At 40.8% G+C, this 22935-nt stretch overlaps 2 protein-coding genes and 1 pseudogene across 2 annotated transcripts; all 3 read right to left on the reverse strand.

Moving 5' to 3' along the window:
* Window positions 1-569: 569 nt before the first annotated feature.
* Window positions 570-1158, reverse strand: LOC119368440 (cysteine proteinase inhibitor 8-like). Its single transcript, XM_037633702.1, has one exon. It carries the CDS (start codon window positions 1068-1070, stop codon window positions 684-686), a length of 387 nt encoding a protein of 128 aa, XP_037489599.1. The 5' UTR covers window positions 1071-1158; the 3' UTR covers window positions 570-683.
* A 1480-nt stretch (window positions 1159-2638) lies between these two features.
* LOC119361229 lies at window positions 2639-9915 on the reverse strand (annotated as a pseudogene).
* Window positions 9916-18243: 8328 nt separating this feature from the next.
* On the reverse strand, window positions 18244-18788 carry LOC119368441 (putative cysteine proteinase inhibitor 7). Its single transcript, XM_037633703.1, has one exon. It carries the CDS (start codon window positions 18704-18706, stop codon window positions 18320-18322), a length of 387 nt encoding a protein of 128 aa, XP_037489600.1. The 5' UTR covers window positions 18707-18788; the 3' UTR covers window positions 18244-18319.
* Between the last annotated feature and the right edge of the window lie 4147 nt (window positions 18789-22935).

Here is a 22935-nt window from a genome sequence, read left to right on the forward strand (position 1 = left end):
TATGAGGGAAAAGGGTTACTAGTAATAGTTATATCAAAGAGCTAGTAACTTTTATGCAAAGCTTCCCACTCATGTTAGTCAAATAATCCCTCCGTCTCAAAATAACTGTCTCAAGCTTAGTACAACTTTGTACTAGAGCTAGTACAAAGTTGAGACACTTATAATGGGACGGAGCGAGTACTTGATAGTTCTTTCTGAGGAGGTTTTAATAATAAAACTATTGAGGAAGCTTGGGATCTTCTTAATCTTATTACTTCCAACAACTAAGGGTGAGAAATGGATAAAGGTAACATAGTAGGTAAAACTATTGAGTACGAATGCATTAAGACTTTCACTGGAACTCGCGAATTTAGTGATATGAGTACTAATATGGTTTTGATTCTGAAGCACTTGTTAGTCTTTGTAAGTTTTTTGCATTCATATTAACATTCTTAAGTCTAGCTGGGAGAAATATCATGAACCTTCCTGAGTTTTACAACGAAGGTAACAAATCTTCCTTCTCCTAGGAAAAGAACACAATTATATATGTGTTTGCTTTTACTTCTCTCATCATAATCAAGTTGTAGATGTTTGATCCTTAAAAACACATGGCAATGCGAGATGATAATTTAATATTGGACAAACAATTGAGCTAACATAATTCCAAGAACACAATTATTGTTAACAAAGTTTCCTCCTCCCGCTTAGTTCACCTTCATGAAGGAGAGAAGTTGGCGTTTCTTGGTCAACTCCTGCTCATGCAACTCTGCCTTGTATTTTCCATCTTTCCCCTCAAAGTGTGTCACATCAATGATGAGCTCATAGTTCATGCCAGACATGAGTTGTTGTCTGCCACTCACCACCTTGTTGAACTTGACCAGGCAGTTCACACGCTTGCTGAATTCCAACACCGCCCAATCGCCAACCCCCTGGATGTGTTTGTCATTTATGTTCTTGATTGGTTCCCATCCATTAGCTCCTGTCGTGTTCCACAATCGGGTTCCCATCGATTCACCACGGCCCGTGGCTGGTACACCGATGGCATACACGATCACAACAACAACAATGAGTAGGAAACTGGTTGTCCTCATGGCGTATAAACTTTGCGATGATGAAAATTTTGGTTTGCTAGTGAGGTTTTGGAGCTTGATATAACGAGTCAGTTTATGTGGGGCTCTGGTGAACTGGCAATGTGAGTGGTTCCACAACAATCGAGATGGGGGTGGTTAAATAGACATCACTACAGGAGGCAAACATTACTTGGATGCATATCCAAACATGAATTTAAAATGACATTTATGACAACATTTTACTACGTTTATCCAAACATTAATTAGATGCATATCCGAACATGAATTTAAAACAACATTTTACTGCGAACATTAATTGGACACATACCGAAATATAGGCATTTTGAATGAGATTGACCGCAAGATTTTATTGGGTGTGATGGTTAGACAAATATTCAACAATTAGTCTAATGTTGTATCTATTACTACTTTTATTTCAGTATTAATTGATATACACCCAAAAAGGCATCTAGAAGGAGACTACTCAGATCAAAAATTTAATTGGAATGGATAGTATTATCCTGGAATGTTGGAATATTTGGGTCAAAGAAATGGGAAAAATCTTAAAAAGTGAAGTAGGCTAATATGCTCTACCGCTAGAGAAGGTGGTAGTAGCCACTTGTCATGTAAGAGTTGTCAGTGAACCTGGAATAGGTGCTATACTACTGTTGACTATGGAGGTAGCTAGTATATACTCCGCCGCCATAATGTGTGGCAGTAATCGAAAGGGTCAGATAGTAAAAAAAATCAAAACCACTGATTTAACCTCTAATGATTTATCACATCCTTGTATCGATGTTTGAGTAGTAACTTGTTCTATGACGTGAGTTAAATAGTATTACACTTCTATTCAAATATTAGTCATGTTGCATCAATTATTACCTTTCTATTCAAATATTAGTCATGATTCAAAATACACCCAAAAAGGCATCCGGAAATATACTAATTAGATACAAAAAATGGATAGTATTACCTGGGATGTTGGAATATCCAAAGAAATAAAAACATATTCAAAAATGAAGCCCCAACAATCACTGCTTGGAAATTCCTACATTAGGACCTTACTTTGCTAGGTCATCGGCTCAAGAGCAAATATACTGAGAGCTTGCATAGGTGGATCGATTACCATCCTTGATGATGGTGTCTAGAATTGATTTTCACTTTTTTTATCAGGATGATCCCTAGAACTGCCATTGGGTGATTTTGTTGTACTTTGTATCTTTCATCCTCTTCCTTATTATGTATATATGATTTTTTTTAATTTATAAAGGAAGGTCATGGAACAGTTGTTCTACGATTCATGGCTTAAAATAACAGACTAACATGTCACCTTGTTCATGCTCTAGCAAATTCAAGGGCCATATAATTTGGCAGCGAGTTGTACCTAGTTAAATTCAAGTATTCGAATTGATATACTTATAGTAGAAGTAGTAACAGGCAAATTATGTCTTGAAGACCTTATACCATGTAATCGACAACATGACTTTATTTCTCTTGTACATAACACAATACTCAACTATACAACACACATATGTAACAATATTCTGGCAATTCAAATGTATGACCAACAAATATTTTCTGACATCATGCTAAATCTCCAAGGCTTTTGAACATTTCAGCTCATATCCAAAAGGAAATAATGGATCATAGTTAGCACCTGCAATATTTATAGGTAGTTGATCATCATATCTAAACCAAGTTACAGGCAACGTGCCCACAAAATCATGGTCTCCAAAGAGGCAATCAGCAACTCCCATGCCCTCACTTCTAGGCAGCCAAGCAGCAACTAGAGCATCTACCTTCTAAACAACTCGCGGCTCAATAACCAAGGTCCTTCCAGAAATAACAATCACTAGGGTAGGGACTTTACTAGCAACACGAGTAATAAGATCAGAACCATTTAATGGAATACTAAGGTCGGTTCCATCACCCCCCCCCCAAGCTTTCTGCATAGGGAACCTCACCACTACAACAACTACATAAGAAATTTTGCCCGTTTCAATGGTAGCATCTATTGGGCATCCTTCATACATAACTTTGGTTTCCACTTCCATATATAGATTCTTGTATGGCCTCTAATATGCTTGTACCTATTGGTTTTGATAGCTTGATTAACTCCTACATCATAGTGCGGACTAAACTAGAACATATTTTTAATAAATAAAATGAAACAATTCTGAAACAACCCCTGCACAGTATGTTCCAACGCAAACAACTTATGCTTCAATTTCTAAACAACAATTTCACATTTGTGTATGCAACATGGTACTTGAAAATGGGTCATAATTTATCCTTAACAACTAATCATCCAACCTAGAATTTCCAAAGAGAATGATTTTTATAATAGGAAACAAATGATTGTAAGTGTCACTCAAATTAAATGTAAGGTCGTGTGTAATATATTCTCCTAGAGTTAAAATTATTTGCTTACCAGGAGTAATATTTCCACTATCACCATGCCAAGCTATTGTCCACTGATGACCCACAAGCATAGGGGATCAATCGTAGTCCTTTCAATAAGTAAGAGTGTCGTCGAACCCAATGAGGAGCAGAAGGAAATGACAAACAGTTTTCAGCAAGGTAATGTCTACAAGCACTAAAATTGTTGGTAATAAGTAGTTTGGTAGCAAGATAATTTGTAACAAGCAAGTAACAGTAATGGTAAATGAAGTGCAGCAAGATAGCCCAATCCTTTTAAGGCAAAGGATAGGGCAAGACGGTCTCTAATAATAAGCAAAGCGTTCTCGAGGGTGCCTGGGAATTTCAACATATCACTTTCGTCATGTTGGCTTGATTCATGTTCGCTACTTTGATAATTTGGTATGTGGGTGGATCGGTGCCTAGGTGTTGTTCTTACTTGAACAAACCTCCTACTTATAATTAACCCCCTCGCAAGCATCCGCAACTACGAGAAAAATATTAAGATAAAATCTAACCATAGCATTAAACTTTTGGATCCAAATCGGCCCCTTACGAAGTAGCGCATAAACTAGGGTTTAAGCTTTTGTCACTCTAGCAACTCATCATCTAATAACTACTCTGATACATCTCCATCGTATCTACTTTTCCTAACGCTTTTCCCCTTGTTTTGGACTCTAATTTACATGATTTTAATGAAACTAACCTGGACAGACGTTGTTTTCAGCAGAACTACCATGGTGTTGTTTTTGTGCAGAAATAAAAGTTCTCGGAATGGAATGAAACTTTGCGAGGATTTTTCATACAATAAAAGATAATTTCTGGAGCCAAGAACCACCGAAGGGGGGGGCACCTGGGTGGGCACAACTCACCAGGGCACGCCACCCTCTCCACAAGCGCCCAGGTGGGTTGTCCCCACCTGGTGGCCCCGCAGACCCTGAAACCGACGCTATAAAATTCTATTTTTCCAAAAAAGGGAGAATGAATTATCGCATTTCACAAGACGGAGGCGCCACCGTCTCCTGTTCTTCATCGGGATGCCTGATCCGGAGTCCGTTTGGGGCTCCGGAGAGGGGGATCTTCGATCTTCGTCATCACCAACCCTTCTCCATCGCCAATTCCATGATGCTCCCCATCGGGAGTGAGTAATCCCTTTGTAGGCTCGCTGGTCGGTGAGGAGTTGGATGAGATTCATCATGTAATCGAGTTAGTTTTGTCAGGGCTTGATCCCTAGTATCCATTATGTTCTAAGATTGATGTTTCTATGACTTTGCCATGCTTAATGCTTGTCACTTTGGGCCCAGGTGCCATGATTTCAGATCGGAACTGTTTATGTTATCACCATTATATATATGTTCTAGATCCGATCTTGCAAGTTATAGTCACCTACTACATGTTATGATCTGGCAACCCCGGAATGACAATAGTCGGGACCACTTCCGGTGATGACCGTAGTTTGAGGAGTTCATATATTCACTGCATGCTAATGCTTTGTTCCGGTTCTCTATTAAAGGGAGGCATTAATATCCCTTAATTTCCAATAGGAACCCGCTTCCACAGGAGGGTAGGACAAAAGATGGCATGCAAGTTCTTTCCATAAGCACGCATGACTATTTACGGAATAAATCCCTACATTATATTTATGAACTGGAGCTAGTGCCGTATCGTCTTAGATTATGATTGTCTCATGATGAATATCATCCAACAAATCGCTGATCCAATGCCTATAATTTTCCAACATATTGTTGCTGCTAAGTTACTACTACTATTGTTACTATTGCACTTGCTACAAAACTACTGCTATCACTGTTACTGTTACTATTGTTGTTGCTACTACTATCAAAACTATCATACTAATTTGCTAATGATCACTTTGCTGCAGATAATTAATCTCCAGGTGTGGTTGAATTGACAACTCAGCTGCTAATACTTGCAAATATTCTTTCGCTCCCCTTGTATCGAATCTATAAATTTGGGTTGAATACTCTACCCTCGAAAACTATTGCGATCCCATATACTTGTGGGTTATCATACTCCACAATGCATTCCCTTAGGCCCTAATAAGGTGAAGTGTCATGTAGTCGACATTCACATGACACCACTAAGGGAATCACAACATGCATATCATCAAAATATCGAACACATATCAAGTTCACATGATTACTTGCAACATGACTTCTCCCGTGACTTTAAGAACAAAAGTAACTACTCACAAATTATAATCATGTTCAAGATTAGAGGGATATTAAATAGCATAATGGATCTGAACATATAATCTTCCACCAAATAAACCATATAGTAATCAACTACAAGATGTAATCAACACTACTAGCCACCCACAAGCACCAACCTAAGGTTCTGGTACAAAGATTGAACACAAGAGATGAGCTAGGGTTTGAGAGGAGATGGTGTTGTTGAAGATGTTGATGGAGATGGCCCTCCCAAATATGGGAGAGTTGTTGGTGATGACGATAGCGATGATTTCCTCCTCTGGGAGGGAAGTTCCACTGGCGAAATCGCTCCACCGAAGGGCAAAAGTGCTCCTGCCCAAGTTTCGCCTTGAGATGGCGGCGCTTCTCCCGAAAGTCCTCCTTTGATTTTTTTTTTCTAGGTCAAAACGACTTTTATACCAGAAGATGGGCACCAAAGGTGGGCTGAGGAGGGCACAACCCACCAGGACGCGCCTTGATAAGTCTCTAACGTATCTATAATTTATGAAGTATTCATGCTGTTATATTATCATTCTTGGATGTTTTACAATCATTTATAGCAACTTTATATCATTTTTGGGACTAACCTATTGATATAGTGCCCAGTGCTAGTTGCTGTTTTTGCTTGTTTTTTCCATCGCAGAAAATCAATACCAAACGGAGTCCAAACGCAGCGAAACGTTTTGGAGATTTTTTTGGACCAGAAGACATCCAATGGGCCAAAGAAGTGCCAGAGGGGAGCCCCGAGGGGGGCACAACCCACCATGGCGCGCCCTAGGTGGGTTGTGCCCACCTCGGTGGCCTCCTCACCGCCTCTTCGCCTTATAAATCGTCAAATATTCCAAAAACCCTCGGGGTAACCCTAGATCGGAAGTTCCGCCACCACAAGCCTCTATGTCCATGAAAACCAATCTATACCCTGTTTCGGCACCCTGCCGGAGGGGAAAATCATCACCGGTGGCCATCTTCATCATCTCGGCGGCCACCATGATGAGGAGGGAGTAGTCCACCCTCGGGGCTGAGGGTTTTTACCAGTAGCTATGTGTTTAATCTCTCTCTCTCTCTCTCTCTCTCTCTCTCTCTCTCTCTCTCTCTCTCTCGTGTTCTTGAGATGGCACGATCTTGATGTATCGCGGGCTTTGTTAATATAGTTGGATCATATGGTGTTTCCTCCTCTCTATCTTGTTATGAATTGAGTTTTCCCTTCGAGATTTTATTTTATCGGATTGAATACTTTTATGAATTTGAGAACACTTGATGTATGTCTTGCATATGAATACCCGTGGTGACAATGGGGTATTATATCGATTCACTTGAGATATGTTTTGGCACTCAAATCGCGGATTCCCTAGGTGACATTGGGGTAATCTATGCATATGGGTTGATGCACGTTCTTGTCTTTTGTTTCTCCGGTAGAAATCTTGGGCACTCTTTGAGGTTCTTTGTGTTTGATTGAGTATTATGAATCTGAATTTGCTTTGGTGTTATTTTAGTATGAACTCTTGATAGATCGATCAAAAAACATGTCCACATGCTTAGAGAGAGAAAGGTATCGATAAAAACAAAATACGTTTGATTAGCTTAACTTTTGTTGCTAATCTAAATGGCCGATACACAATTATCGCTCTAAGAAATAAAATGGCCAATATATACTTATCGTCAAAAGCACGTACAAAATGGCCGATGCAGTGTTGATATCGTGCTTAGAATAAACTCCGTGTAAGTTATTTTTCGGCACACAAGTTTTGCTGAAAAACAGGGGTGTATGTGTTGACACCAGATTTTGGTACGGTCAACAACTTAATTAAAGTGGCTTCAAATGAAGAAGTGATGTACATGAAAAAGTTTCGTATTATCAAGGTGAACATCTTTGAAGTTTGCGTCATCATCATCCGATCCCATCTCGAGGGCCGAACTATGCTCAAAGCACTGATATTTTATATCCAGAGTACGGTTCGGTCGATTACGCCTCAAGGGAAGCCTCAAACGAGAAAACTTTCTACATGAATTGTCTTCGTCTCGTCGAAACAATTGATTTTGATATAAAAACGTCTTAATCCAAGTTCGTATGCAAAAGTTATAGCCATCAGAGTGCGGCTCTACCACGACTCCACGAGGCAAAATATGGCGCGAGGGAGCACACAAACGCCTCATTAATGTTTGATGGGTTGCGCAAGCTGTTCGGCCCTCAATACGGCTCTGAATCGAAAAACGTTCAACACAAAAGTTGTTCGTCTCGTCGAAATGGCCAAATTTTCTTTTGGGCTCATCTTCATCCGAGGTTGTTTGTGGCCTGTAGGATCTAAAAACCGAGCTGTTGTTCCAGACTTACCTAAATCCGAATTCGATTAATTTTGGAAAGATTTGGAATCCTTTTTTTGTACAGGATGTCCATCCGTCTCATAAATTGATGAGAGGTGATGCCGATTGAACAACGCACAATCGATCAATTCACCTACCTCTTTTTACCTTTACTTTTATCTTTTCCCTTTGTTCTTCTTCTTCCTCGTTCTTTGTTCATTCTTCTTGTTGCAGGGCGGCGAACCTCGAGGCCCTAGGGGCGGTCAGGCCGACCTAGTGCAGCCCATAGCCGCTGCGCGCCCTGACGGGGTCCCTCCCGAGCGTGTGGGTTTTGGATCTACAAAAGCGCCCGCCGGATTGCTTGTGTACCGCGCTTCCGGCCGGGTCTCCTTCAACGTGAGCTGCGATGCACCATCTTCTATGTTGGAGGTACACGGTGACGTGTTCGTGTGTCAACATGAAGGTTTGAGCTTGACTCACGGCGACGTAGGGGGCAAAGGTCCAGTGCATGCCGGTGGCATGAACCTCGAGCGTTGTTGCCTCACCGATCTTTCACACGAGAGCTCCTATACGCCGCCCGTGAGCGTCAGAGCGACGCGGCTTTGCTGAAGCGAAGCGCAAACGGGCCGGCCCAATAAGCACGCGTCAAGCAAAAATTCGAAATTGAGGCGCACAAGTTGGGATCGAACTGCGGACCTCATTCTGGATCCAAGGGAGCCAACCAGCCGAGCTAGCTACCTACAACGATAAAATTGCAGTGCTTGTCTTAAAGTATAAAAGGCAGCGGCAAATCATGTTATTTTTAAAAATAAAATATTTTTATAATATGCGTTGACCAAACTTTAAAATATAGAGAACTTTTTTAAAACAAACACTTGAAAATTTTAAAATACACAACTGAACATTTTGTAGTATACGTTGAACAAATTTTTTATATATGATGAACAAATTTTAAATACGCAATGAACTTTTTTAATATATGTTGAACAATTTCATAATATACTATGAACATTTTTGTAACACACGATGAACAATTTTAGAATGCAAGATGCACTATTTCATAATATACGATGAACATTTTCCTAATATCATGAAGATTTTTGTAACATGCAGTGAACTTTTTATATAATGCGCAATAAAGAGAAGAAAATAGAAAGAGAAAATAAAAAGGAAACATAAAAGAAAAAAGGAACCAAAAAAGAAAAATAAAAAACAGGAAGAAAACAACTGAAAACCAGGCAAAACAGCGAAAACACTGGAAGAAAAATCGTAGAAGAAAAACGAAAAACCCCCCGCAAGAAATAGAGAAGGAAGCGGCAGCAACGCATCGAACAGTAAACGCTAATCCCGTACATGGGCCGGCCCAACCGATGGCTCCCTGAGCGAAAGCAGAACATTCTAACGCTAACCAACGTCAAATAGGTTTTGCCCTTTCGCACAAGCTCCGGGTCCCTGCAGGAAATGAATGGAGCATGTATGTAGGGCGTGGTCAACGTAGTAAACGTACAAAAAGCTACTATATTGCTCAACGTGGTCGATCGGTATGTAATGTGCCTGGAGGCTCCGAGGCCGACGTTGTGGGGGAAGATGGTGGCGCCGATGACATTGTTGTTGTCTTGGACAGCATCGATGCCGTAGATGATGGGGACGCCGAGGAGGGACGAGAGGGTGAGGCGCTGCATGCCGTCGACCATACCAGCCCAGTCGGACGAGGATGCGCGTTCCCAGGGCGGACTGCCGCCGCCGTTGAGGAGGCTGCTGACGCCGAGCTCCGTGAGGGCGCGGGGCAACGCCACAGAGAGCTTGATCTGGGCCATCTGGCATGCCTTCTCCTGCAGCATCATGCAGACCAGCAGGTCGTGCACGCGCGCCTCCACCGGCGCCGACGTGTCCTTGTACAGCGGACGCTCTTTGCCTAGGCCTTGCGTTGCCGCCATGCCGGCCGGTGACGGTGAGCACAAGTCAGAGTATTGCTTTTGTTCCGGCCACCTAGGAATTTCTACAAAAATGTTCACAATATTCAAAAAATGTTCGAGAAGAGCAAGTGATCGTGCCGGAGTGGCTATCGGGCATGACTAGAAACCATGTGGGCTTTGCCCGCGCAGGTACGGATCTTGCCGACCACGCCCTTTTTTCTTCTAAAAAATGTTCGAGAATTTAGAAAAATGTTCCAAAATTATAAAAAAATGTTTACGAAATTCAAATATTTTTGTTGTTTTCAAGAAGTATTAAGTAACTCAAAAAATGTTTGTCTAGAAGAAAAAAAGTTCATGAATTTCAAAATTTGTTCTCAAATTTCAAAAAATGGTTACGTGTTCCAAAAAATATACGCAATTTAAATAAATATTCGTGAATTTGAAAAATGTTCATGATTTTTAAAAATATCATTAATTAAAAAATGTTCATGTTTTCAAAAAACAATCATGATTTAAAAAAATATTGATGATTTTAAAAATGTTCATGAATTTGCGAAGAAGTTCACTTGTTCCAAAAATGTTAGATTTTTTTTATAAAATGTTCTGCAATTAAACCAAAATTCACGAATTTGTAAAAAAAAATCTTCACAGATTTGAAAATATTCCTGATTTTGAAAAATGTTCAGGAGTGCAAATAATGTTTTCAATCTGAGAAAATATGTTCGCAAATTTGAAAGACGTACAAAAAAGAAAAAGAAAACGAAGAAATAAAGAAAGAATGAAAAAAAAAGAGAAAAACGAAAGCAGAGCAGTCACGAACAATGAAAAAAAGAAGGAAAAGGACAAAGAAATTAAAAAAACCGGAAGAAAAAACGAGAAAACCGTTTCTTGGAAGATTCTAGAACCTTCACCAAACCTCGGGCCAGCTGGCTTTTTGGCAACCTACGCGTCAAATAGGAGTGGCCTTGAATTTGTTTTGAGAAAAAGATGTAAATTCACTTTTGTTTGGGCGACGCGGCAAACCATGGGCCCGAAATCAATTCAGCTCGCCTCCAATCCGAGCTCGATTGATTTCGACTCCCACTCGTCGTCATCGACCGGAGCCGAAATAGAACGGAATTAAAAGCTTCGGCCTTTATAATGCCCAGACAACATCTGTTCCAGCGTCCCCCAAATTGGAAGCTAGGTTTCCTCGATCAAATTCTCCCCAATTTTGGCGGCGAGGTCGGTTAGTCGAGGCGAACCGCGGGAGATCGACGGCCGGCGAGGAAGTAGCGGCGCACCACCAGACGCATGGCGGCTAAGGCAGCTGTGACCGCCGGCGATGTGTGTGTGCTGAAGCGGTGCCAGCAGCATGGCGGTCAAGATCTGAAGGAGAAGAAGGGAACCAAAAGGAAAGCAGAGGAGGCACCAGAAGGCGACGAATCTCCACTGGAGGTCTGCTCCATCAGAAGGAAAACAGCCGGGATCGACTGCTCTGAGTTGGGGCAGGGAGCCACACCGGCGACGGCGGCGGCAGCCAGGCGCGAGGAGGCTCCGGAGAGAAAGATGACGAGGCTGCCGCAGGAGGAGGTGGATTCCATCCTAACCAAGGAGATGGATGACGACTCTCTCCCTCCCGAGTACAAGGCCCTGAAGCGCCACAACCCTGCCCTGATTCCTTCGCCGGAAGAGGAGATGGACGAGGACGTGGTGAGCTTCTACAACGTCGTGCGCTTTTTCTACGAGATTGGAGAGGATTTCAGGGAATTCCAGGCCTGGGTCCGCACCGAGTACGCCAAGAATGGCTACGTCGAGGTGGATGATGAGTACCTGCGCCATCAACAGGAGATGGAAGCAATGAACGAAGCAGCACGCAAGGAGGCACTCAAAGCCTTCGATTTTTCAGACTTGCTCGACTTCTGATTTGGTGCAGCATCAGCCTGTGATGATTGTAGATGGAGTTCATTTTCTCCAGTATTATCATCCAACGACTGTATTATGCAACCAATGTAATAAGAACTCACTTTGTCGAGTATTCGATTCTCTTCTTACAAATCAGAAGGCAAAAGGGTGAGATTGTTTCAAATTCAGGAGTTAAGTAGAAACTGAAGCGTATCATGTTAAAAGCGAGGCTAATGACACCGTATTATGCGGCCAAATTAGCTTCTCCGGCTAATGTTGTAAAGACCTGGATGTATCAGGTTCCTGAACCTTTGTATGACTGTGTTCAGCTTGACACTCATGCCGACAAGAGTAATACTGATTGCTAATTCTTAAATAAAATAAACACAAACATTGAAATAAATATTAGTTCTTTTAGAGATCAAGAGCAATTGTGAATGTAGTGAAAATAAACTGTTAAGAAGGAGATCAGCAAAGAAGGTAATGGCAAAATTACTGAATCATAGGAGTTGTCAGTAGTTTTGCCTTTATACTCCATATTAATCCGTTATTTTGGGTAATTAACTAAACTCCCGTAACTTTACTGAATCATCATAGAAGTTGTCTTTGCCAACCCGAGTATTGCTTTACAACCAATTCGATGGCCTGTGTATTTATGTAGCGTTCTGCAGATTCATACGGCTCTGAATGCTCTTCTATAACTGATGACTCAAAATGATTGTACATTGAAACTGAAGCCTTTGGAAACTGAAACACAAACCTTACGTGAGAGCAGGCAGAGGCGCGGAGTCAACGGTTATGCTCTTGGACAATATTCTGCAGGTTAAACAACATTCATTAAGCACCCTTGTTTGGTGGTATTTTCTCTGTAGCATCCCACTGTATCTTCAGTAAGCCTGTCCAATTTCAGGAGCTTGTGGGGGACCAGATTCTGCATTAATATTGGATTTACATGCAGCAGGGATGAGGGATTTGTCAGATAGTTATTACTTTATCATGCTTACTTGGAGCACTAAAATTCGTTCGGTGTAAGCAAACTTGTGTTGAAAACCTCAGCTCTTTCTTTTGTACGTAAAATACAAGGGTGTGCCATACATTGTACTCTCCTACCTCCATCTCTCTCAGGATTTACATCTTTACCCATGATACTAGAATGCTCTCTGCTCTGTCTACCTTCATCATTTCTCTAGCATGATGTTAGGTTTTGCTGCTAACATTTGACATCGCCGCTAATCAATTTGGATTCCATATCTTTTTCGAGGTACTCCACTTCTCATGCGGAGACAGTGGCCTATTGTTAACTTGTGTCTTCAAACAATTATTGTTTAGCTAAATTGTTTTGAAAACCTCAGTTCTTTCTTTTGTACGTAAGATACAAGGGTGTGCCATACATTGTACTCTCTTACCTCCATCTCTCTCAGGATTTACATCTTTACCCATGATACTAGAATGCTCTCTGCTCTGTCTACCTTCATCATTTCTCTAGCATGATGTTAGGTTTTGCTGCTAACATTTGACATCGCCTTGTAAACAGGTTACGGCCCATCTTGGATGAGATCATTTCTGAGACCCAGAGGGCTTTCATTCCGGGTAGACTGATAACAGATAATGCCATCATTGCGTTCGAGTGTTTCCACAAGATCCAACACTGTCGGAGTGAGAGAGACAATTACTGTGCATATAAACTTGATCTTGCAAAGGCGTACGACAGAGTTGACTGGAGTTTTATGGAAGGTGTTCTACGGAAATCAGGTTTTTGCAAAATATGGACTGACTGGGTGATGCAATGTGTTCGATCTGTTAGATATTCGGTGAGATGCAATGGTGAGCTCCTAGAACCATTCTGCCCATCTAGGGGCCTGAGGCAAGGGGATCCACTAAGTCCATACCTTTTTCTTTTTGTGGCTGATGGCTTGGTGCATTTGCTGAAAAAGGAAATGGCAGAGAACAAGATTACACCCATTAAGGTTGCAAGAAATAGCCCGGGGATTTCAAATCTCCTGTTTGCTGATGACAGTTTAATTTTCTTTAAGGCCATCCCGGAGCAAGCGGAAGCTATCAAGAGAGTTCTTGCCTCTTTCCAAAAGTGTACAGGGCAGCTTCTAAGTGCTAGCAAGTGCTCGATTCTATTTAGTGAAGCATGCCCGGCCCAAACAAGAGAGGACATAAAAACCATTCTCATAGTGCAATCAGAAACTTTTGAAAGTAAGTACCTGGGTCTGCCCACCCCGGAAGGAAGAATGAAGGAAGAACAATTCCAACCGATCATGGATAGATTTCGGAAAAGATGCAGTGATTGGAGCGAGAAATTTATGTCTTATGCAGCCAAGGAGGTTCATGTTAAGTCGGTTGTCCAGGCCCTTCCAACATTCACCATGAGTGTTTTTATGCTCTCAAAAGGCTTCTGTGAAAAATATGAAAGAATGATCAGAAAGTTTTGGTGGGGAGAGGATGAGGGACACAGGAAGGTCCACTGGATGTCATGGGAACGGATGACAAAGCCTAAAAGAGCGAGAGGCATCGGATTCAGAGATATGCACCTGTTTAATCAAGCACTGCTGGCCAAACAGGGTTGGCGACTAATTCAAAACCCAGATAGCCTATGTGCAAGAGTTCTTCAAAGCAAATATTACCCGCAAGGGAATCTCCTGGACATGGTCTTTGCGAAGGATGCGTCTCCTGTTTGGAGAGCAATATAGTTTGGGCTTGAGCTGCTCAAAAAGGGCGTAATCTGGAGGGTGGGGAATGGAAAGAACATCCAAATCCAACGGGATCAATGGATCCCAAGGAGGGAGGGCCTCATGACAGCAACTTCCATTAGGAGGTCTCGGATCCGATGGGTTAACCAACTAATGCACTCTGACAGGAAGGAATGGAACGAGGAGCTAGTTAGACAAATCTTCTACCCTTTCGATGCAGATGAGATTTGTAAAATCCGAATTCCGTCCTCGGATGTGGAAGATCGGATTGCTTGGCACTATGAGAAAAGTGGTGAATTTTCAGTAAGAAGTGCCTATAAACTTGCAGCGGCAATCCTTCCCCAACTAGCTCAAAACCCCTCAAGCTCGTCTTCAGACCCGAACGATCGTAGCATATGGGATCTATTTGGAAAGCAAAAGTGCCGGGTAAAGTACGTATATTCGGGTGGAGGGTGGCTACAAATACCCTTGCTATTAAGGAAAACAAGTGGAAAAGAACACTTGAACTAGACGCTACCTGCAACATTTGTGGAAATGGGACTGAAACTGAACATCACGCGGTGGTCATGTGCACAAAAAGCAGAGCATTGAGGGAAGCCATGAGGAAGGTATGGAACCTGCCTAATGAAAACAGATTTTGGTACACAGGTGAGAACTGGCTACAAACTGTGCTACATACAGAAAATGAGGAAATGCGCGCCAAAATCCTGCTGTTGTTCTGGAGGTGCTGGCATATGAGAGAAGACTGTATCCGAAATAATGGCAGGGAATCAATCTGTGGCTCAGTACAGTTCCTGAAGCAGTATGAGGAGGAGTTGAAAAATGCAGAGATGAAAGATGTTTGGTCGGGTGGAAAAGATGCAGCATCAGTTCATGGTACTAGCGCCTGGGTTGATGCACTCCCTGGAAGTGCTGCTGTAGGCGCCGATGGTAAATGGATCCCGCCAATTAGAGGGGTGGTAAAAGTGAACACCGACGCTGCCTTTCGAGTCGATACCGGGGAAAGCGCTACTGGAGCTGTTGGCCGAGACTACCGAGGCTCTGTCCTCATGTCTATCTGCAAGCGGCTGCCTCAATGCCACACTGCGGAAGAGGCTGAAGCCCGAGCCATTGTGGTCGGCTTGCAGGCCATATCCGGTCTCTTTAATGGTCAAGTGATCCTAGAAACAGATAACCAATGATTAACCAAAGAACTGATGGCTCAAAATCCCACACGATCTCCTCAGTATGGCCTAATAAATGGACATAAAACGGGCTATGGAGTCGTTCTCTGGCTGCAGCATTCAGTATGCACAAAGAAACAGGAACTTCTTGGCCCATGGCCTGGCTGCTTTGACCAGGAGTTCAGGAGAGCAAGTGCTGATCGCCGACGTTCCGACTAGCCTTCGTTCCATCATGCTCTCTAAATGTATTGCCCCATTTGAGTAGGCTGCCTACTCAGTCTCAAAAAAAACATTTGACATCGCCGCTAATCAATTTGGATTCCATATCTTTTTCGAGGTACTCCACTTCTCATGCGGAGACAGTGGCCTATTGTTAACTTGTGTCTTCAAACAATTATTGTTTAGCAAGGACATGTTAACTAGTGTTTTTTGGATAAAAAGAGTTTTCAAGAAATTGTGGAGAGCTTTCTAGCTTGCAGTGCCTGGCCTGTTCATACTAACAGTCACGATATATGTGATGATTGTAGATCGATCACAGTTTCTTCAGTCTCATCCATTGACTATATTTATTCTGCAGCAAACAAAACCTTGTTGTATCCATCACTTTGTTGTATCCATCACTTTGCCATGAGCATTCAGCTCTATTCTTACACATTGGAAAAACGTGTGTTGTATTGCAGAAACTGGAGTTCTCTTCTGGTGCTTGTGCTCTCAATCACCTTACTTATGTGTCTGGTTTGTGAGAGGTGAGAGGGGATGCAAAGCTGTAGGCTTTCCACATCCTATTTGTCAAACTCGCCTTCGATGAATTCTGAGAAAAAACTATATACTTTTGTTATGTATACGAAACCTTGCCACCAATGTTCAGCTTCGGTACCTCAATGTGGTTAGGGGCGTACAAATCAAAGTCGCAATGTAATGTTGTTCGGCTCATACGAGCAAAGGGGAATGACAAAGGTACTTGGTTTTTAATTCGCCGTTTCAAGAAAATGTTTGTGCAAAAACACAAAGAACCAAATGATTAGAGAGAACTGTATGAGGGCAGCTAGGGCAACTCTAGCAGATTTTGAAGCATATAGGCTTAGGTTCTAGCGACACAACGCAGATTAAGCAATGAGAATCACAATTAAAATATTGTTATTTACATTGCACAATATTCCTGCCATCCTCGAGAATGTTCAATCACCATAAGTAATACAACCGACTTGTCCTTATCACAATTAAAATTGCGCCACTTGCTGCACTCTTTCACCTTTTATTGTTATTTACATTACGTTGCAACTCCACCATCACAAACAACTACAATGTTACAAATTTTAGTACTTACAGCGAATCATTGCAATTTTTGCACTTACCAATTCCTTCTGCTCCTTGTGCGATCAATAATTTACCTATAAAAAATATCTACAATTGACATCCTAGACTTGTGGGATGTCAGACTCTTTTCTTGGGTCATTGACGAGGATTGTAACACTTTTGGTAAGTTCAAAGTGGTGAGAAAACCATTTTACTCTGGGTGCTATTTTATTGTTTTCTACTAGTTTTATCACTATGGCTTCATATATTATTGATACTCTACTTGAAACTTTCCTATCAATTGGTAATAAGGTTTGTGAGGAACCTATTAAAGGAAAATCAAGATGTTTATAAAGTACCTATTGGTTATATCAAAAATGTCAAAGCTAACAGCTATGCAGGAAATGAGAAAGATCACCCTGATGATCGTATTCATTCGCTTGATGAAATATGTTCCCTCTTTAAAACTAATGGGTTATCTCGTAATGATTTGAAGAAGATATTATTCACTTGCTTAATAGAGGGTGAAACTCTCAGATGAAATCATTATCTTGAAAACATTTATGCCATGAATTGGGAATGGCTAAATGGTGAAATTTGTAAGAGATTTTATTCGCTCCATAAAATTTGTATTAATAGAAAAAAAATTTATATATATAAAATTCCGGACTTATGAGGGAGAGGGCATGGCCCAACCTTTTATGAGGGAAAAAAGTTACTAGTAATAGTTTTATCAAAGAGCTAGTAACTTTTATGCAAAGCTTCCCACTCATGTTAGTAAAATACTCCCTCCGTCTCAAAATAACTGTCTCAAGCTTAGTACAACTTTGTACTAGAGCTAGTACAAAGTTGAGACACTTATAATGGGACAGAGGGAGTACTTGATAGTTCTTTCTGAGGATGTTTTAATAATAAAACTATTGAGGAAGCTTGGGATCTTCTTAATCTTATTACTTCCAACAAATAAGGGTGAGAAATGGATAAAGGTAACATAGTAGGTAAAACTATTGAGTACGAATGCATTAAGACTTTCACTGGAACTCGCGAATTTAGTGATATGAGTACTAATATGGTTTTGATTCCGAAGCACTTGTTAGTCTTTGTACGTTTTTTGCATCCATATTAACATTCTTAAGTCTAGCTGGGAGAAATATCATGAACCTTCCTAAGTTTTACAACGAAGGTAACAAATCTTCCTTCTCCTAGGAAAAGAACACAATTATATATGTGTTTGCTTTTACTTCTCTCATCATAATCAAGTTGTAGATGTTTGATCCTTAAAAACACATGGCAATGCGAGATGATAATTTATTATTGGACAAACAATTGAGCTAACATAATTCCAAGAACACAACTATTGTTAACAAAGTTTCCTCCTCCCGCTTAGTTCACCTTCATGAAGGAGAGAAGTTGGCGTTTCTTGGTCAACTCCTGCTCATGCAACTCTGCCTTGTATTTTCCATCTTTCCCCTCAAAGTGTGTCACATCAATGATGAGCTCATAGTGCATGCCAGACATGAGTTGTTGTCTGCCACTCACCACCTTGTTGAACTTGACCAGGCAGTTCACACGCTTGCTGAATTCCAACACCGCCCAATTGCCAAGCTCCTGGATGTGTTTGTCATTTATGTTCTTGATTGGTTCCCATCCATTAGCTCCTGTCGTGTTCCACAATCGGGTTCCCATCGATTCACCACAGCCCGTGGCTGGTACACCGATGGCATACACGATCACAACAACAACAATGAGTAGGAAACTGGTTGTCCTCATGGTGTATAAACTTTGCGATGATGAAAATTTTGGTTTGCTAGTGAGGTTTTGGAGCTTGATATAACGAGTCAGTTTATGTGGGGCTCTGGTGAACTGGCAATGTGAGTGGTTCCACAACAATCGAGATGGGGGTGGTTAAACAGACATCACTACAAGAGGCAAACATTACTTGGATGCATATCCAAACATGAATTTAAAATGACATTTATTACAACATTTTACTACGTTTATCCAAACATTAATTAGATGCATATCCGATACTTAATTTAAAACAACATTTTACTGCATACATTAAGTGGACACATACCGAAATATAGGCATTTTGAATGAGATTGACCGCGAGATTTTATTGGGTGTGACGGTTAGACAAATATTCAACAATTAGTCTAATGTTGTATCTATTACTACTTTTATTTCAATATTAATTGATATACACCCAAAAAGGCATCTAGAAGGAGACTACTCAGATCAAAAATTTAATTGGAATGGATAGTATTATCCTGGAATGTTGGAATATTTGGGTCAAAGAAACGGGAAAAATCTTAAAAAGTGTAGGCTAATATGCTCTACCGCTAGAGAAGGTGGTAGTAGCCACTTGTCAGGTAAGAGTTGTCAGTGAACCTGGACTAGGTGCTATACTACTGTTGACTATCAAGGTAGCTAGTATATACTCCGCCGCCATAATGTGTGGCAGTAATCAAAAGGGTCGGATAGTAAAAAAAAATCAAAACCACTTATTTAACCTCTAATGATTTATGACATCCTTGTATCGATGTTTGAGTAGTAACTTGTTCTGTGACGTGAGTTAAATAGTATTACACTTCTATTCAAATATTAGTCATGTTGCATCAATTATTACCTTTCTATTCAAATATTAGTCATGATTCAAAATACACCCAAAAAGGCATCCGGAAATATACTAATTAGATACAAAAAATGGATAGTATTACCTGGGATGTTGGAATATCCAAAGAAATAAAAACATATTGAAAAATGAAGCCCCAACAATCACTGCTTGGAAATTCCTACATTAGAACCTTACTTTGCTAGGTCATCGGCTCAAGAGAAAATATACTGAGAGCTTGCATAGGTGGATCGATTACCATCTTTGATGATGGTGTCTAGAATTGATTTTCACCTTTTTTTATCATGATGATCCCTAGAACTGCCATTGGGTGATTTTGTTATACTTTGTATCTTTCATCCTCTTCCTTATTATGTATATATGATTTTTTTAATTTATAAAGGAAGGTCATGGAACAGTTGTTCTACGATTCATGGCTTAAAATAACAGACTAACAGGTCACCTTGTTCATGCTCTAGCAAATTCAAGGGCCATATAATTTGGCAGCGAGTTGTACCTAGTTAAATTCAAGTATTAGAAATGATATACTTATAGTAGAAGTAGTAACAGGCAAATTATGTCTTGAAGACCTTATACCATGTAATCGACAACATGACTTTATTTCTCTTGTACATAACACAATACTCAACTATACAACACACATATGTAACAATATTCTGGCAATTGAAATGTATGACCAACAAATATTTCCTGACATCATGCTAAATGTCCAAGGCTTTTGAACATTTCAGCTCATATCCAAAAGGAAATAATGGATCATAGTCAGCACCTGCAATATTTATAGGTAGTTGATCATCATATCTAAACCAAGTTACAGGCAACGTGCCCACAAAATCATGGTCTCCAAAGAGGTAATCAGCAACTCCCATGCCCTCACTTCCAGGCAGCCAAGCAGCAACTAGAGCATCTACCTTCTAAACAACTCGCGGCTCAATAACCAAGGGCCTTCCAGAAATAACAATCACTAGGGTAGGGACTTTACTAGCAACACGAGTAATAAGATCAGAACCATTTAATGGAATACTAAGGTTGGTTCTATCACCCCCCCAAGCTTTCTGCATAGGGAACCTCACCACTACAACAACTACATAAGAAATTTTGCTCGTTTCAATGGTAGCATCTATTGGGCATCCTTCATACATAACTTTGGTTTCCACTTCCATATATAGATTCTTGTATGGCCTCTAATATGCTTGTACCTATTGGTTTTGATAGCTTGATTAACTCCTACATCATAGTGCGGACTAAACTAGAACGTATTTTTAATAAATAAAATGAAACAATTCCGAAACAACCCCTGCACAGTATGTTCCAACGCAAACAACTTATGCTTCAATTTCTAAACAACAATTTCACATCTGTGTATGCAACATGGTACTTGAAAATGGGTCATAATTTATCCTTAACTACTAATCATCCAACCTAGAATTTCCAAAGAGAATGATTTTTATAATAGGAAACAAATGATTGTAAGTGTCACTCAAATTAAATGTGAGGTCGTGTGTAATATATTCTCCTGGAGTTAAAATTATTTGCTTACCAGGAGTAATATTTCCACTATCACCATGCCAAGCTATTGTCCACTGATGACCCACAAGCATAGGGGATCAACCGTAGTCCTTTCGATAAGTAAGAGTGTCATCGAACCCAATGAGGAGCAGAAGGAAATGACAAGCAGTTTTCAGCAAGGTAATGTCTACAAGCACTAAAATTGTTGGTAATAAGTAGTTTGGTAGCAAGATAATTTGTAACAAGAAAGTAAAAGTAATGGTAAATGAAATGCAGCAAGATAGCCCAATCCTTTTAAGGCAAAGGATAAGGCAAGACGGTCTCTAATAATAAGCAAAGCGTTCTCGAGGGCGCCTGGGAATTTCACCATATCACTTTCATCATGTTGGCTGGATTCATGTTCGCTACTTTGATAATTTGGTATGTGGGTGGATCGGTGCCTAGGTGTTGTTCTTACTTGAACAAACCTCCTACTTATAATTAACCCCCTCGCAAGCATCCGCAACTACGAGAAAAATATTAAGATAAAATCTAACCATAGCATTAAACTTTTGGATCCAAATCGGCCCCTTACGGAGTAGCGCATAAACTAGGGTTTAAGATTTTGTCACTCTAGCAACTCATCATCTAATAACTACTCTGATACATCTCCATCGTATCTACTTTTCCTAACGCTTTTCCCCTTGTTTTGGACTATAATTTGCATGATTTTAATGAAACTAACCTGGACAAACGCTGTTTTCAGCAGAACTACCATGGTGTTGTTTTTGTGCAGAAATAAAAGTTCTCGGAATGGAATGAAACTTTGCGAGGATTTTTTATACAATAAAAGATAATTTCTGGAGCCAAGAACCACCGAAGGGGGGGCACCTGGGTGGGCACAACTCACCAGGGCACGCCACCCTCTCCACAAGCGCCCAGGTGGGTTGTCCCCACCTGGTGGCCCTGCAGACCCTGAAACCGACGCTATAAAATTCTATTTTTCCAAAAAAAGGGGAGAATGAATTGTCGCATTTCACAAGACGGAGGGGCCACCGTCTCCTGTTCTTCATCGGGAGGCCTGATCCGGAGTCCGTTTGGGGCTCCGGAGAGGGGGATCTTCGATCTTCGTCATCACCAACCCTTCTCCATTGCCAATTCCATGATGCTCCCCATCGGGAGTGAGTAATCCCTTCGTAGGCTCGCTGGTCAGTGAGGAGTTGGATGAGATTCATCATGTAATCGAGTTAGTTTTGTTAGGGCTTGATCCCTAGTATCCATTATGTTCTAAGATTGATGTTTCTATGACTTTGCCATGCTTAATGCTTGTCACTTTGGGCCCAGGTGCCATGTTTTCAGATCGTAATTGTCTATGTTATCACCATTATATATATGTTCTAGATCCGATCTTGCAAGTTATAGTCACCTACTACATGTTATGATCTAGCAACCCCGGAATGACAATAGTCGGGACCACTTCCGGTGATGACCGTAGTTTGAGGAGTTCATATATTCACTGTATGCTAATGCTTCGTTCCGGTTCTCTATTAAAAGGAGGCATTAATATCCCTTAATTTCCAATAGGAACCCGCTTCCACAGGAGGGTAGAACAAAAGATGGCATGCAAGTTCTTTCCATAAGCACGCATGACTATTTACGGAATACATGCCTACATTATATTTATGAACTAGAGCTAGTGTCGTATCGCCCTAGATTATGATTGTCTCATGATGAATATCATCCAACGAATCGCCGATCCAATGCCTACGATTTTCCTACATATTGTTGCTGCTAAGTTACTACTGCTATTGTTACTATTGTGCTTGCTACAAAACTACTGCTATCACTGTTACTGTTACTATTGTTGTTGCTACTA

Source organism: Triticum dicoccoides, chromosome 2B (assembly GCF_002162155.2).
Source record: "Triticum dicoccoides isolate Atlit2015 ecotype Zavitan chromosome 2B, WEW_v2.0, whole genome shotgun sequence".
Classification (NCBI taxonomy): domain Eukaryota; kingdom Viridiplantae; phylum Streptophyta; class Magnoliopsida; order Poales; family Poaceae; genus Triticum; species Triticum dicoccoides.